General features: G+C 33.2%; 2 protein-coding genes and 1 pseudogene across 2 annotated transcripts; 1 reads left to right on the top strand and 2 right to left on the bottom strand.

The window, feature by feature from the left end:
• The window catches only part of LOC114309679 (ABC transporter C family member 10-like), a 142,134-nt pseudogene extending 136,361 nt beyond the window's left edge, over nt 1-5,773 (bottom strand).
• LOC145806256 (FHA domain-containing protein PS1-like) lies at nt 207-2,764 on the top strand. Its single transcript, XM_082902708.1, has 3 exons — nt 207-384; nt 2,074-2,199; nt 2,717-2,764. The coding sequence occupies exons 1-3, from the start codon at nt 250-252 to the stop codon at nt 2,762-2,764; spliced, it is 309 nt and encodes a 102-aa protein (XP_082758834.1). The 5' UTR covers nt 207-249.
• A 784-nt stretch (nt 5,774-6,557) lies between the features above and the next one.
• Nucleotides 6,558-10,544, bottom strand: LOC114323505 (uncharacterized). The gene is made up of 8 exons (XM_082900649.1): nt 10,467-10,544; nt 10,265-10,411; nt 9,792-9,796; nt 9,493-9,577; nt 7,883-7,964; nt 7,734-7,801; nt 7,561-7,641; nt 6,558-6,993 (listed from the first exon to the last, which is right to left on the bottom strand). The coding sequence occupies exons 1-8, from the start codon at nt 10,542-10,544 to the stop codon at nt 6,820-6,822; spliced, it is 720 nt and encodes a 239-aa protein (XP_082756775.1). The 3' UTR covers nt 6,558-6,819.
• Nucleotides 10,545-16,994: the final 6,450 nt, after the last annotated feature.

Genomic DNA, 16,994 nt, shown 5'->3' on the forward strand with positions numbered 1-16,994 from the left:
TTTTAGATTGACAATTTTCGGATCTCTCTTCACTCCATTGGCATGAAAGTATGTTTGTTTTGTAGCTGGAAGTGCTCAACACTGGGTTTCCGAATATATGTGTTTCATTCGGAACTTGATTTTCGAATATTATGCATAATGTCATCCATTAAATTCTGGAAAAAAAAATCATAACTTCGTAGTTTAACCTCCGAATCAATTCTCTCTCTCTCTCTCTCTCTCTCTCTCTCTGCAACTTTTGCCCCCACCATGGCTGCTTCTGATAAGAGAGAAGAAGCACAAGAACAAGAGAAGACAATCCCTGTATTCACTGTCCTCAAGAACAACACCATCCTCAAGAACATCTTCCTCCTCGACAACCCACCTTCCACTACTAGAAAAATAGTTAAAGATCACACTTTGAGAAAAAAAAATATCTCACTTTTATTGAAAGTGTGATAAAAAAGATTAAATTGATATTTTAATCACACTTAATTTGATTGAGTGTGATAATATTCATTTTTTATATCACTTTCCAACTAAGTCTGATTATATATATATATATATATATTTAATCACACATTCTAATTAAAGTGTGATTATATATACACTGCTACATTTTAATCACACTTTTTAAATAAGTGTGATTAGATATATATTTTTTAATTACACATTCTAATTAAAGTGTGATTATTTATATATTTTTTAATCACACCTTCTAATTAAGTATGATTATATATACACTACTATATATATTTTTTAATCATACATTCTAATTAAAGTGTGATTATTTATATATTTTTTAATCACACCTTCTAATTAAAGTGTGATTATATATACATTACTACTTTTTAATCACACTTTTTAAAAAAGTGTAATTATATATATATATATATGTATATATTTAATCACACTCCACTACAAGAAAAAGCATCTTTGGCGACTAAAAAAGCACATTTGGTCGCTGAAAGTATAGGTTTTGGCGACTAAAATAGCATTAGTAGCCAAAAGTAAAGATTTTTGGCGACTAAAAAAATTTAGTAGCCAAACGTATAGGTTTTGGCTACCAAAAATCTATTTGGTTGCCCATATATGGCTTTTACAGACTAAAAAAATTTTAGTAGCCAAAAGTAAGGCTTTTTGGCGACTAAAAAAAAATTAGTAGCCAAAAGTGAGGTATTGGGTGACTAAAAAGATGTTTGATCACCAAAAGTGAGGCTTTTGCCGACTAAAAAAATTTTAGTAGCCAAAAGTGAGATTTTTTGGCGACTGAAAAAAATTTAGTAGCCAAATGTGAGGCTTTTTGGCGACTAAAAAGAAGTTTAGTCACCAAAAGTAGTAATTTTATCCCGAGAATTAAATTTTTTAACGACTAAAAAATAATTAATAGCCAAAAATATAGAATTGGCGACTAAAATTATATTTAGTCGCCAAAAGTGGTCTCTTTTTTTCTAGTAAATAATTTATTTTTACATAAATTATGTTCAATAAAAAATAATTATCTTTATATATACTTTTATATTAATACAGGTCTATGTACTATATAAATAATATATGTTGCATATATAATCATATAGTGTTATAGAGGTGTGGTGGAAAGAGTGTGTAGTATAAGGTTTATGATGTGAGAGGGTTGATGGTTCGAATCTCTACAAGAGCAAATGAGAAGCTAGTGAGTAATGTAATATATATATTTTTTAACATCTAAATGTTATTAATCACACTTAAAATGTGTGATCTAAATATTTTTAATGACACTTAAAAACAGTTAAAAGGTGTAATCTAAATATTATTAATCGCACTTAAAAGGTATGATCTAAATACTATTAGTCACACTTAAAAAGGTGTAATCTAAATATTATTAATCACACTTAAAAGGTATGATCTAAATACTATTAATCACACTTAAAAAGTGTGATCTAAATATTTTTAATTATACCTCTAAATGTTATTAATCACACTTAAAAGGTGTGATTAAAAATGACACATTTTAATCACACTCCCAAAGATCACACTTTAATAAAACTTAAAAGGTGTGATTATATAACATGCATCACACAAAAAAAGTGTGATCTTTATCTGTTTTTATAGTAGTGTTCAGTTCTTGATCCCAAACCCTTCAATCCCCTTAAAAATAGCGACCAAGTTCAAGAATTCGAGGAAACCTTGGTAGTTGGACGACACCCAGATTGCAATGTCACGTTAGAACACCCCAGCAAAGTGACTACAAATGAAAAAGTGTATATTGAGATATTTTTATTTCTAAAAGATGTGTATAAAGAATTTGTATATATAATATTAGGAGTGTTGATCAATGGCTATTATAGTAATTTTTAATTAGAATATAATTGTTATTAATCTAATTTTTCATTAAGTGTGTTCACTGAGTTTATCAGGGTGGTGGAAATAGAATTTTTCAAAATATTTACCTTCAAATCATGTATCTCAACTCTACCAATTTCTGGCCAATTGAGGGCAGGTCGATTGTCTTGTATTATTTCAGGGGCTTCACTATGAATATGCATGTACTGTTCTAGCCTTTCTACGGCAATAATTAAATTTTCCAACAAACATAGGGTTTGGACAGAAAAAACGAGAGTTGCAGTGAAAGACCATACGATAGAGCCATTCCGATAAATCCTGTCATCACAACATAAACAACCAATTTGCTCATTAGACAAATAAACAATTGATTATTATATTCATATAATATGTTTCATATTCATATATCATTTAGGTGAACTTAAAGCACTCTTTTACTTTGTCAATTGTTCCCTTGAAATGATTTTTATGCATACTTATTAGACATTAAGGGCAAGTTTGGGAACATATAACTAAAAAGCTATAACGTCCTTATGAAAAAGTCAATTATTCTCTCTATTTTTCTATACGTTTTTAGTAAAAAGTCAAAAAGTTAACTAAAATAGCTAGTTCCCAAAACAACCCTAAATTATCTGACTTAAAAAATAACTTCTATGAAAGTTATGCCAACCATTCTAGGTATATACTAGAGCTATATGAAATTAAGAGAAAATGTCGTACAGAAAATTAATAATGATCTTTAACCTGATTTAGAACCGCCATAAGGATGCAAAGTCATGGCAATCACTGAACCCGACAAAACAATTACACTTAGGATTTCCAGGCGTTGGTTCAACCACTCATTTGTTGAAAATTTGTGGAAGAATGAACTGGCATTTGCGTCAACAAGCTGCAAATACTCTGAAAAGAATCGCTCTTCCTCGCCAAAAGTCCTTATGGTCATTGCTCCAACATTGGATTCAGCAAGATAGCTTGCCATTGAAGACATAGTTGTGCCATTAATTCGCACCAGCTCTTTGGCAGAAGAAGAGTAAAATCTCTGTTTTGGTGCCATTAATAAGTTGGTTTGAGATGCGATAGAAAAACATAGAACTACTGTGATTGGTGTATTACCTGTAACAGTATGGCTATATAAACCATGGGTATGATGACAATAAACACTATTCAAGTAAATGAAACCTTTGTTTCAATAAACACTGCCAAGATCAGGGATCAACATGATGGGCTCTTGAAGAATGCGCAAAGTTGCAAGAAATGTGAAAACATTGCTATAATGGGAGGAATTTTGAGGAAGTAACATGCCCAGAAAGTTACAATTAATACTAAGGTTGTGGACGACCAAAAAAGAACCACACCACACTACAAAAAATTACATTTTTTGCAACGCAACAAAATATGTTGCTAAAAGGGAAAATTCGTCGGCAAAGAGTTTTGCCGACACACAAAGCTACGTTGGCAACCCGTAGGCAAAAGTGAGTCGGCAAAAGTTTTTGCCGATGAAATTATCATTGCGTTGGTAAAAGTAATGCCTTTAGCGACAAACATAGTCGTCGTTAAAAGCCTTCATCCATCGTCGGCAATTTACCTTGCGTCGGTAAAAGTCATTCAAATATGATGATTGTGTGTCACTTTTCGCGACACAAATTTGCATGGGCAAAAAATATACTTTTAGCAACAAAATATTTGTCGGTAAAAGTAAACTTTTGGCGACTATAAAGCTTCACTCTTGGCAACGACAAATTAGCATTGGCAAAAAATACACTTTTAGCAACACAATATGAGTGGGCAAAAATAAACTTTTGACAACACATTTATGTCGGGAAATATTGTCATTTGCCGACGATTTGTTTGTCGATAAAAGTTTACTTTTGGCAACGACAAATTGACATTGGCTAAAAATACACTTCTAACAACACAATATGAGTTGGCAAAAATAAACTTTTGGCGACACATTTACCAACAAAGATAATTGAAAATAATTTATATATTTTTATAAGACTTACAGATTTACAAGAGGCATCCCTCAGGCTCCACTATTACAAACTAGTATCATTAATATGCAATCTCCTAAAGTTGATGTGCAAGCAAAAAAACACTGCTGATACTGCTTTTAGAAGCAATGTATATAACCTAAAAGGGTAAACTCACTAAAATACCCAAATACATCCAAATTGCGAACCCACATTACAAACAACAGATAACAAAATGAAAACATGAAACTAACAAAGACAGGCAAAACGACACGAATAGTATCCACAAACTTATCCAGCAGACCAACATCTAGTAGCAGCCGCCTAATAGCAACATTGCAGCAGCAGCAGCAGCCGCCGCCGCCGCCCAGCAAGCATCAACCACAAGGGCGGCAGCAGCAACAAACCAGCAGCTACAGCAGACAAATCTGATTCATGCATCTCAGATGAGCTTGGTGCATCTGCAACCTCCAGGCCAGCTGCATTATTTGACATTCCTAGGGGCATTTCAGAAGAGATGACCAACATATAAAGGCATTTTAATAGGAGCTACTCAAGCCAAGTTCTTTGCTAATCCTTGCATTATAAATAGAAGGAAAAAAAAAAAGAACGTAAAATGATTCATTTCTCCTTAGGCTTTCTATGACATTCTTGAAATGATTCTCCCAAGCATGCAACTTCAAAATTTTCATGTTTGTTATCGTCTCTGTAATAGCCTTCAACCTCCTGTCTTGTGCCCCTGCCAGATTTGTTTGGTGCTTATGGTGTAATTTGGCTATTGGATAATTTCCCAAGGCAATCAATATAATTACAATTAATGCAGCAATAGTTGCTAGCCCTATAGAATAGTAGATGATTAAAATTGCAAGACATATTTGAAGGGGGGTTGTCCATATATGATGGAACCAATATGGGAATTCACCTATTCTATAAGCATCTACTGTGACATAATTTGTTATCTCACCAGGAGAATGAATCGTTGTGGCAGCATTTGAGAGTTGCAGTTGCTTCTTATAGATTGCTGCAGGTAGCAAAGATCTTACTTGGAGCCCAATTACCCTAGTTTGAAAGTACCATTGCCTATGTGATAGTGATTCTAAGAATTTTGCAGAGAAGAACCCCACAGTCATTGCATATCCCTCGTATTTAAAAGTTTCTTTTCCTTGAGCAACTTCAATGAAAGCTTTCCAAAGCATTGGGCTGGTAGCCAGTGTGAGTACCTTGATTAATGCAAAGAAACCAGAAACTAAGATAGCTTTCCATTTCCAGAAAAAAATTGTTGACAAAATAGGAGGATTTGGGGTTCCTTTTTCTTTTTGTTTGCTTAGCTGCTCCATAAACCTGAAGTAAAATGTCTCTGCTTGATCTGTTTGCCTCAACTTTCGTATCTCTTTATCCTCAAGAATTTTCTCCTTTCCTTTCTTGAGCAATGGATTCAACCACCAAAATGACAGTCTGCTTAAAAATCCAGCCTTGGCGAAAGGAGTTACATTGTCATCCATGTTGATTTCACCTCCAGTATCAACTTCTTCACCTTGTAGAGCTGCATAGAGTTCATGAATATTGGTGTCTGGTTAATTTTTGCATATTTGGCTATCACTACAAGAATTAACACTTTTGGCAACAAAAAAATTGGTCGCTAAAAGTCTATTTTTGGTCGGCAAAAGTTATCCGCGACCAATTTTTTTTGTCGCTAGTTTGGTCGCCAATTGAGGGTCGGCAAAAGTAATTCGCGACCAAAATTTTCGTTGGTCGGGAAAAGTTACATTTGCCGACTAAATTTTTGGTCGCTAAATATTTATTTACTGCGACTAATCCATTTTGTCGCTAAAACATTTTGGTCGCGAAAAGATGCCTTTTGCCGACCAAATTTCTTAGTCACCAATTATCACATTCCACGACCAAAATTACTTTGGTCGCCAATTGTGACATTTCGCGACCAAAAATTTTGGTCGCCAATTGTGACATTTTGCGACCAAAATTAGTTTGGTCGCCAATTGTGGCATTTCGCGACCAAAAAATTTGGTCGCCAATTGTGACATTTCACGACCAAAATTAGTTTGGTCGCCAATTGTCACATTCCGCGACTAAAAATTTTGGTCGCCAATTGTGACATTCTGCGACCAAAATTAATTTGGTCGCCAATTGTCACATTTGGTCGCCAACATCTAACAAAATAAACCTGTAATTTATAATAATCCATCCAATTTATTCAATATAATCTGTAATTTGCAAAAATCATTCAAACCAACAAATAAATTGAATCATGAACATTCAACAAAATACATAGATCAACCATTTCTGAACCTGTTTAATTAAAATCAGCAACTATTATAAGTTTTCATCCACAAATAATTCCAAACTACATATTTCATCTAACATAAAAATTTAAGACATAACAAATAATTGTTATTATGTTTAAAATTTTTATCCATGTACATCAACCGAAAAATATAACTAGTAGTCTACTAAATATTTTCTATACACACCCATCAAAAAATATAACTACTAGTGTATCCAAAAATATAAGTCCTAGTCTACCCTTTTTCTACCCATATCGAATCTCTAATCTCCTGGACTGATAGTCAGTGCAGTTTGAACAGGAAACAAGTTCTCTGTAAGTGCTGGATGCAGGAAACCATCCTTCCAAATCATACTTCTTTGCAGCTGCATCATTCAAAGCACCGGAAATAATAGCCACAATTTGATAGGGTAGTTTTAGCTGCAATAGAGAGAATTATGTCATACTTGTAGGAAAGAAAAATGCATAATTAAATAGAGAAAAATCAATGCGTCATCAGCATGAGCCCATATATAGGACCCTCGAAATATAGATATGGCGTCAAGTGGCAGACTTTTTAGCATTAACCAAACAAAACAACCAATTCCAAAATCACTCATCTTACATGACATTACAAAACCTGGCAAGATAATCTATATGAATACTATAAGAAACATTATCAAGCATCTCCAGATTAAAAAAAAAATGAATATAACGAAGAAATAAAGCTGGTTTAAAGCTTGTAGTTTATGTTGCTCATATTGATTTCTTCTGCCTTCCTTCCTTAGCTGCTTGAGAAAAACGTCATCAACAATACATTCAATGATATCCGTGCATACCATAAATAACATGTTCAACTTGTTTGCCTCTTTCTTTTTCTTTTTTTTTTCCTTTTTGATTAATTAAATCCGAAGCATGCATAAGTTAAAACTTTTATAAGTGAAACATGTTTGCTTTTTAAAAATGAAGAATCCCAGGTTACATGGATAACTGGGAAACGTCAAGTACCTGAAGTAATTCCTTCTCATGAGAGGCCTTCCATTGTCGAAATTGCTCTGCCTCTTGTTTTATCTTATGCTGCAATTGAACCTACAAATGAAAGGGAAAATTAGTATGACGGATCCTAAAGTCATATAATAAATAACAGCTTCAGTGACAAAAATGGGGAACTCGTTTCATACCAGTCGGAGAATTTGATGAGATCTGGAACTCGTTTCATTCAGAGAGGTCTCCCCTATTTGTCTTTGAGCTGCACGAACGCAATGCACTGAATAGACTTACAATATCATCCAAGAAAACAGGACTACTATGACCAATTGACGACACTTACCTTCACAAAAAGAGAGGAGCTCCTTTAGATGGTCCCAGTCCCTCAAAATCTCCTCTGTAAGTTTCTCGACAATGGCTCCTCTCTGCAGAAGAGAGAAGAGACCAGCTAAAGATGTTTCTGAAAATTCAGATTAATGTCATTTGTATTCACATCAAGTACAATATTCACCTCTGGATCATCAAGTAGCCTAAGTGGGCCACTATCTGGGCTTAGGAGGTCTTTGATAGCTTCATTGTAAATCTCAATTGCAGAGAATTTCAATACAAATTCTCTATCATTATGCTAGATGTTGAAAAACATACAGCAACATTGAGTAGGAATTCGTACAAGTGTAATTGATTTCAGAAAACAATATTGGGAAAAGAATGGCATTTTTAAAGTACCATATGTATGTAGTCAAATAAATTAGCTACAACATGTTCAGTAATGCCAGACATTGTGTATGTCTTTCCACTGCTTGTCTGCCCATACGCAAAAATAGTTGCTACAAAAACATTTTAGTGGTGAAAATTTTCACTACTTGAAGTAACAAAATTTCAGCAAAATAAGGAAACAATGGATGAGAAGAATGCTCACAATTACTTATATTTTCGACCCACAACAGAAATTACTTAAATTTCACTACTTATTTTCGACCCACAGCAAAATAAGGAAACATTGGGAACACACCATAATAATTTCGACCCATAACAGAAATTCCTGCCATCTATATATACTCAAATCAGTTAAAAACTCTAAAACAAAGCCAAACTCAACTGAAACTACTTAATAGCTAGACATGTGGGCCTAGAAATGTACAGTCAGATAGCCAATTCTAAACAGTTGGGACAAGGCTCTGTTCAAAAAGGATAAATGAGATAGGGTGTAACTGGTTTAATGAAAATAAGAGTCTTTATAAAATTACAAAGTCAGAGATATGGTGTGTGCACCATCAAAAAGTTAGAAAACATGTGAAAAAAGCTATTATTAAACAAGAATGTTAATGCTGATCACCTAAAATACAGAATAGAAGGGCCATCTAATACAACCAAAAAAGAAAAAAGAAAAAAAAGGTAGACATTGAAAATCACAAATTTTAAGTGTTCATTGCATCCACTCGGAACAATAAAATCTTACTAGTTATAGATTTAAAAGGGTATGAATTGACAAAAACTCCAAATACCTCAGTCAGTTTAACAGATACTAGATCAATGAAAAATTACCATCTCAAACCTTAACATAGCAAAACCAGAATGAAACACAGACATACTGTTGTATCAAGTTCCCAACCAACAGCTGCGGCAGCAATCTCCATGCCAATGTAACCACCAACAATAACAACCACCTTCTGTGCTTTCTCTTATAAAATGAAAACCAGTGTGTGACAAAATCCCCTCTACAGATCCTAATTTAAAAAAATAAAAAATAAAAATCTAGCTATTTTCAAAAGCAACTCATAGCATTTGCCATTCGGTTATCATTAAATACAATTTAACAAGCTTGTGTATGTAGAGTTTTACAACAGAAACATTAGCTTCATCACCATATTATTAACCTGAAGAAAGTAGAATTAAGTTGACAACCAAAATATGATAAATAGATAAATGATAAGTGTAACAAACGAAAATTACCAGTGATAATATCAGTGAATCAGCATCAGCAACATCCCGAATATAGTGAACACCGGGTAAGTTTCTGCCAATCTTCTCTAGAAATCTGAAGCCAAGGAGACAAGCATTTAATGGATTAAAGGAAGGAGGCTTGTGACTCCCTTTCCATGTTTTCAAGTTGAGTGTAGTAAAGGAATTCTCGTAAGAGCAGCTTTAAAGGGAATAGGGGTGAAAACCTTCATAGGAGTGGAAGGACTTTAATTCCATCTTCTTGCTTTCCACATTTACCCACGTCATGCAAATCTTCAAACTCAACCTACAGTTCCTTCAATAAACATTTTGCAAATTCACATCAACTAACCCATGAGCCGCCTAGATACAAGTTAAACAACAGAACATCCAAGGTTTTGCATACTTTCTACATGATCTGTTTATTGTCCTTAAATTGATCAGCAATGGGAATAATGGAAGTGAAAAACTTCAGTTATTTGATTAAGATTTTCACTTCCATTATTTGATTAAGAAGATACAGAAAAGTCATGTCATTGCTCCATTTTTTTATTATTATTATTACTAAAAAAAGAAAAAGAATATAAGATCTTTCTTTGGAACACAATAGTAGTAGTGGCCAGCGAGGGAGCGAGGACAAGTTCATTCTTCACCTTTACTTTAAAAAATAAATCAATGTAAAATGAAAAGAGAATAAGCAATTTGACAACTGAATATAAAAGAAATACATGTAGTGGCTCATAGGATAACAAAGAATTAGTTAAGCAGTTGCTATACTAGAAACCTCACCTTCAGAGGAACTAGATTTTGTACAGACCGGTCTCCATATAGGAGTAACTATTTTTTGCTTTTTCCAATCCATAACACTTTGCCTATCTTTTGCACCAGCCATTTTCCACTTATAGTTCAGACTATGATGAAAACTGCATTCCTGCACAAGAGTTAGCAACAACAATTAAGCTAACAGCAACTTGAATAAGCTTAACCTCACCTATTATGAGCCCTGTCAAAGCAATAGTTTGGTAGCCAAAACTGACAACAGGACCATATGGCTTCAAAAGCATGCTTTTCAAACAGGTTTTTCTTTTCCTTTTTCTGAAATATGTTACATGATTCCCAAAAAGAAAACACCTCTATCTTTTTTTTCAAGCTTAAGATAAACAAATATGCTTGAAGGTCAACATCCTCAGTATACTAGAACCAATGCAGGTCCTCCTTATCTGGGCATTTGGGGAAAAGGGAATTGAAAGTCCATTGGTAGCATGGAGAAGCTTGTTCTTAACAAGATTAATTCTTCCTTGAACCATTTATGGGATTTGTAGACAATTTATGTTATTGTTGTTTCATACAAAAATATCTAGCTTCTCTTTTGATGTACACCCTCTATACATGGATTGCACTTGCTTTTAATGTGCCTTTTTGGCATATGTTTACTTATTAGGAAAAAGAAAGGGAAGCAAGAAGGAGGGAAAAAAATTGCATTAGAAACAATAAAAATTGCTTGATTCTCCTTGATTGTTGATAGTCATGTTTTCCACCTAATAACATCCATCAACCCACTGGGCAGAAGCAGATCCATCCCCACCACCAGTTTTGCCCACCAACCTAACACTGATCTCCTCAATCCTCTCTTCTTCCACCTAATTCATCTTTTTTCACTTTTTCCCTCCCTTTACCATTTTCATTTACCGTAACCATATTACTCTTCTTTATTGTTGCATTTATAGGTCTTCGTTGAACATGATCAATCCATCTTAGTATGTTCTCACTTCACTTATCTTCAATTGGTTACCATTTCATGAATATATCCATTTCTAATCAAGGCATTGCTTCTATGAGAAATGAAGGCATTTCTAATCAAGGCATTTCTGAACAAAAATCACTAGACATGAAAAAAGGCATTGCTTCTATGAGAAATATAGATATTTGAAACTATTTTATTTTTCTGGTTATAGAACAGGGTTTTGGTGAAAATATTGAGGGCTATTCTTGCATGTAAGCTGTAACTGGCAATAGTAAGTTTGCTATTTTTCTGGTAAGAGAGAAAAAGGAAGAAAAAAAAAAAAAGATGGCAAGAATCTAGGAATCTTGACCAACTTCAGATCACCAACTTTAACGAGGTGAAGATCTTCAATCCAAAGGGTATCCATGATTTTAAAAGGATGATTAAGGGAAAATTAGAGCTGCCATGGATGATATTTTGTGATTCATCATTCACTTCGCACTTTTGTACAGGAAAGCCTGCTGCTTGAAATCCATCTCTTCAAAAGGAATATTTGTCTATACACATGCATAGGTTATTTATACTCCTAACTAGACTTTAAAAAAAGGGGGGGGGGGAAAAAAATCCGTGTCTGGATTGATTCAGAAGTAATAAAGATAATGTCACCCAAAATTATTGAATCAATCTACAATAAACCCCTCCTTTTTGTACTTTTTATTTTCATCTCTTATGTTGGATAAAAATAAAAAATAAAAAAGGAAGAAGAAGAAGAGGGACTTATCTACAATAAGCTCAAACCATAAATTTTTAAGTTGAGCCACTTGTTGCATATCTTAAGGACCGTCCCTTTGTTAGACAAGCTGTAATGTTCTGCCTTTGCTATGCTTTGTCACTGGACCAAACAAAGCAATTGACGCATCTCTCAAAGGAACCCAAAAGAATTCAACACAAATGAAGGTTATGTAATTACTCCTACTATATGGTTATGATGTAAACAAAAAACCTCAGTTTCAGGGTTACTTTTTTCCTGCTGCTCCTGCTGCTTCTTTTTTCTTTTTCTTGTCTTAATTCATCTTTTTATTAAGCATTATATATATATATATATATAATAAGAAAAGAAAAGAATAGTTTTACACTTTGAAAGTAATATGGCCAAAAAGTGATGAGGACCATCGATGCCCAACTATCTGATACAGACAATCTAACTTCAGTCAAGAGGCTGAGTTGGAGGTCTGTCAAGTCCTCTTTTTATGGAGACATACAACAGCTTCTTGCAATGTTCTGTGGACCCATCAATTCTAATTTGAGGGTTATTTACTTTCAAAAATTAGTGAAGCGGCCAACAAGGAAATACCCAAAATCCATGTGGATGCATTTGTGTAGATGATACCAAAGGCATGAAGATTTTCAATTCTGACCATTTGGGCCAGACAGCTAAAACATGGGAGTTTTGTGCAACTTCACTAAGATCATGTACTATGAAACATTGCATAATTCTCTTGAAATTAAAATAGATTATTTGAATTTTACTTTAATATTTTAGGTGAACTTCCCAATTATTAGAATTTGAAACAGTAAAACAAAGGATTTCAAGATAATCTATAATTTAAAACAAGAAAATCAGTAGACTCCATACCTGCATTCATCCTAATGGAGACTCCATACCAACACTAATTCATATTTATTCACGAGATAACTACGCTATCCTCAGTAAAGGCCCGATAACAACTTTGTAACCTTAAGATTTTTGCTTCTTTAATTTTATTTGTAGAATTACTGTTTGCTTAATGAGACGAGACGAAGCTATAGAAACAGATTAAGAAGAGAACACATATGACCTTTTCAATGCCTTCCCAATCTGTAACACGGGATATGACGGTCTGGTGCCTACAATGAAATTCAGATTTGGTAACATAAGAAACACAGTCTAAAATCTTAAGAGGTGATAATACAAAAAAAGAGAAAGAGAGATACAGAGAAGCAATACATAAGATAACTGCATTGAGAAACACACACAAATACGGAAATTCAATGTGATAAGACCACCTTTTTTTTGGTAAAAAAACAACGCCCAATTAGTACACATTAATGTGTTTGGGAGGGGAAAGATTGGGTACACGCCTAACCTTTGGCATAATGTACAAAGCGGTTGCCCGGAGACTTGAACCCACAACCTCAAGGTTATTAGGCCCAGGTTTTTTACCATTGAACCAATGGTCACCCCTCCCTTTTTTTATGGTAATTATAAAAAAATAAAAAAATAGGACTTGATGATAGGGTGATGTAGATATACAATTGAGCATAACCTTTTAGGCCAATCGTTAGAGCTTTGTCATAGAACTTCTGCGCCATCCTACGGTTAATAAACCTGTCACATATCTGCGAAAAGAAAAAAATAATAATAATAAAAAGAGAATGCAACTTAGAATGAAAGAGTGGGACTCCTAATGAAGTTATCAACAGTAGGATTAGCAGCTGTCAGACACTATCATATTTCAATTCCTTTCCAAGGTTAGTATAGTCCTAATGATAAAGTAAATAATAAATAAACCTCAGTTACCATCAAGAAAGAACAGTTATTAAATCTCAACATATCTAAAACTTTCCAGTCAATTTGTATAATTTGATTTAGTTGATATCATGCAAGTTCTTTGCTTATGAATAAAGGAGCAGAAAGAAGAAGAAAACTGGGTTCCATACAAGAGAATGCTAGAAGGCATTCAAAAAAAAATGTTCTTATGATGTCAGGGAGCTAAACACCAAGAATGCTGACATATTACCCTCTTATAATAATAAGCGTATGATAAGCGTTCAGCATGTTAGTTGGGTCATACTAATCTATAAGCAAGGGCCATTCAACTTCCCCTTAAACTAAAGGTAAATCAAGAGGTTGCTGTGACTTGGACGCAACCGACAATGCCAAATGGGTACAAATAGAGACAGAGAGAGAGCAACAAATTGAAGCTTTAAATTACAATTACATTGAAGTGAACGACATACCTGAGATTAGATAGGTGAGATTTTTCAGTATTTAGTTCAGAAACAAAATAAAGCAGAAAATATAAGAGAAAATGGGGTTCAAATGTAAAATGCTCATCATCAAACAAAAAAGTAATAAAAAAAGGGGGAAAAAAACAAAACGAGCAGTGCGAAAATTGGCAGAAAACAGAAGCTTTTGATCATGACAAGACAAAACTATCATGGTTCACATGCTTCACTCAACCAACACTGAATCAAATGCTTTATACATTCTAATAAAGCCATCGATTGCGAGATATCAAAACAAAGAACTTCGACGACTGACGATTATTGAATCAGATAAAATAAATTTCTCATACGGACTAAAAGAGATATCTATGAATCCTAAAATTGGGAGATTGATGCAATTTGAAATCAAGAAAAGACACAGTAAGCAACAATGAGAGAATAAAGAGCAAAGAAGTTGGGATTTCGCCACAAATCACTGATAAGTGTAGCAAATTTTCAGAAAAACCGCAATAAAATTTTCAGAAAAACCGCAAACCATTGTTCGATCAAATATGAAATTGCTATCTCATTTCTCTCTAGAAGTACGAATTAGTTACCTGGTGAATGAGAGAGGAGAGATCGGAATGGATGAGAAGGAGGCGATCGATGTTGTCGTTTTCGATTGATCTTCATTCATAGGAAGAAAATTGATGCCGATGGAGAGAAAGGAAAGAGAGACATCCAATCTGGGTTCTTTCTCAACAAAGGAAATTGATTACTAGGGATCCAATATTAGGAGAAACTTATTACATATCACCGATTAAGATAGAGAACACAGAAAAAGGGAGGGGCGAGCCAATAGAGAGACATAGATTAGGGCTTTTTTTAGATAGAGACAAGGCTTTATTTTTTTTTTTCTGAAATTCAATTCCCGCCCACGTTTCAAATTTCCCCCCAAATTTTTGGCGACCAAAAATCAAATTAGTCGCAAAAACAGGTTCTATCGCCGACAAATTTTTTTAGTCGCCAAATCTCAATTAACGGCGACTAAAATATTAGTCGCTAAAAGTATTAATTTGGCGACTAATTTTTTTTGGTTGCTGAAAATAAGTTTTTTGCGGCCAAATTTTTGGTCGCCAAAAAATATGTGACCTTCCGCGACCAAATTGTAGTTGGTCGGCAAAAGTATACCGCTTTCTGCGACCAACATATTTTTTGGTCGCCAAAATTTAACCTTCTGCGACCAATAATATTTGGTCGCCAAAAATAATGATCATTCGCGACTAATTAATATTTGGTCGCCAAATGTCATTTTTTTGCGACTAAAATTTTTTTGGTCGGCAAAAGTGGTCGCCAAATGTGTAAATTGTTGTAGTGTATATTGGAGCTGTACTTTCAACAATTTTTTTTTTTTTGGCAATCAAAACGAGCTATAACAAAAACATCTTTTCAATAGTTATTTTATCAAATTCATTGTTGATACTTGTATGATAATTATGTGATTCAATATTGTGGCCAAGGCATGGATTTGATTCAAAAGAGTTTGTGGGTTTATTTGTGTAGGATTTTAACCCAGCACATATTTCTTCAACTTCTCAGAGCAAGTGCAGATATTAAACCAACATAGTTCACTTTAGAGAAAAGCCATAACATCAAGCAAACAATCAGGTAGTAACAAACATGTTAAACATGACAGGAAAAGACAATCTGAAGTAAGCCAAACATATTAAAATCCTTAATGCATGAGAACTATTTTCTTTTTTAAATATTTCTAAAGTGAAAAAGTCACCAAACATAAAAGGGGAAAACTATTTTCTTTTTAAAATATTTCCAAGTGTAAATTACTCTTTGTCTGGTTTATGTGTGTTTTCAGAAATAAAATAATGAAAAATTCCAAAGTACTCACTTTTTTCATAGGTTAAATGACACCGCTGGTCCTCCAGCTTGAGCAAAATTTCACTATGGTCTCTCCCACACTTATTGTTAAATTTTTTAACAGAAAAAAGAATCACGTACAAAATCAAAAGGACTGAAGTACAATTCAAATAAATCACGTGTGGCAAATTGCACCATTTTTCATGTCATTTTCATTTTTATAAGAAATCAAAAAAATTTCAAGAATAACTTTTCGGGCATTGTTTTGTTAAGTTTTCAAAATGTTTATTAATTTTTTTAGAAAAAAAAAACTAGTTTAGTTATAAAAATAAAAAATAAAAATTATTATTTTCGTATAATTCTATCTTTTTAGAGCAGAATCTTTTTAAATAACATTAAAAATAGATTTTTGATGTTTATTTGTTTTTATCGAAGTAGGTTTTAAGTTATTTAAAAAAAAAAAAGCAAAAAAGAAAACAATCTTTCAAAACTCAACCCAAATTTCACAAAGAATTCGCCAAACATTTTAAATCTTAGGACCACTAGAAGTTTGCTAGGTCATTATTTTCATTGGCCCAAACACTCACTTATCAAAAAATATATATATCTATTTATTATATAAGAAAAATGAGATTTTTAGTGAGAAAAAATATGAAAATCCTAAGTGCTCAATTTAAATTTCTTAATTTTTTAATTTTAAAAAATAATTAATAAATCACATACTTTTTTTTTTTGATCGAATAAATCACGCACACAAACGCTTACTTTTTTAATTTTTTTATTTCTAAAATCATTCTTTCCTTACAATCAAACAAATAAAGAGTTTTTCAATTAAAAAATAATAATTAATAAATCATACACTCAAGGAGTTTTCCAAGTAAAAAATAATAATTAAATAATTCACATACTCAAAAAATATTTCGTCGTAAAATATTTCTATTAAAATATT

The sequence above is a fragment of the Camellia sinensis genome, chromosome 13, assembly GCF_055761805.1.
Source record: "Camellia sinensis isolate YWXY chromosome 13, ASM5576180v1, whole genome shotgun sequence".
Lineage (NCBI taxonomy): Eukaryota > Viridiplantae > Streptophyta > Magnoliopsida > Ericales > Theaceae > Camellia > Camellia sinensis.

Excerpts from the sequence above, each read along its gene's own strand:
- LOC145806256 (XM_082902708.1), top strand. The coding sequence starts at position 250 with ATGGCTGCTTCTGATAAGAGAGAAGAAGCACAAGAACAAGAGAAGACA. Across the intron at positions 385-2,073 it reads CTTCCACTACTAGAAAAATA|TGTTCAGTTCTTGATCCCAA; the intron begins GTTAAAGATCAC and ends TTTTTATAGTAG. Across the intron at positions 2,200-2,716 it reads CGTTAGAACACCCCAGCAAA|GTGAACTTAAAGCACTCTTT; the intron begins GTGACTACAAAT and ends TATATCATTTAG.
- LOC114323505 (XM_082900649.1), bottom strand. The coding sequence starts at position 10,544 with ATGCTTTTGAAGCCATATGGTCCTGTTGTCAGTTTTGGCTACCAAACT. Across the intron at positions 10,412-10,466 it reads CAGGGCTCATAATAGGTGAG|GAATGCAGTTTTCATCATAG; the intron begins GTTAAGCTTATT and ends ACTCTTGTGCAG. Across the intron at positions 7,802-7,882 it reads GCTCCTCTCTTTTTGTGAAG|CTCAAAGACAAATAGGGGAG; the intron begins GTAAGTGTCGTC and ends GCGTTCGTGCAG.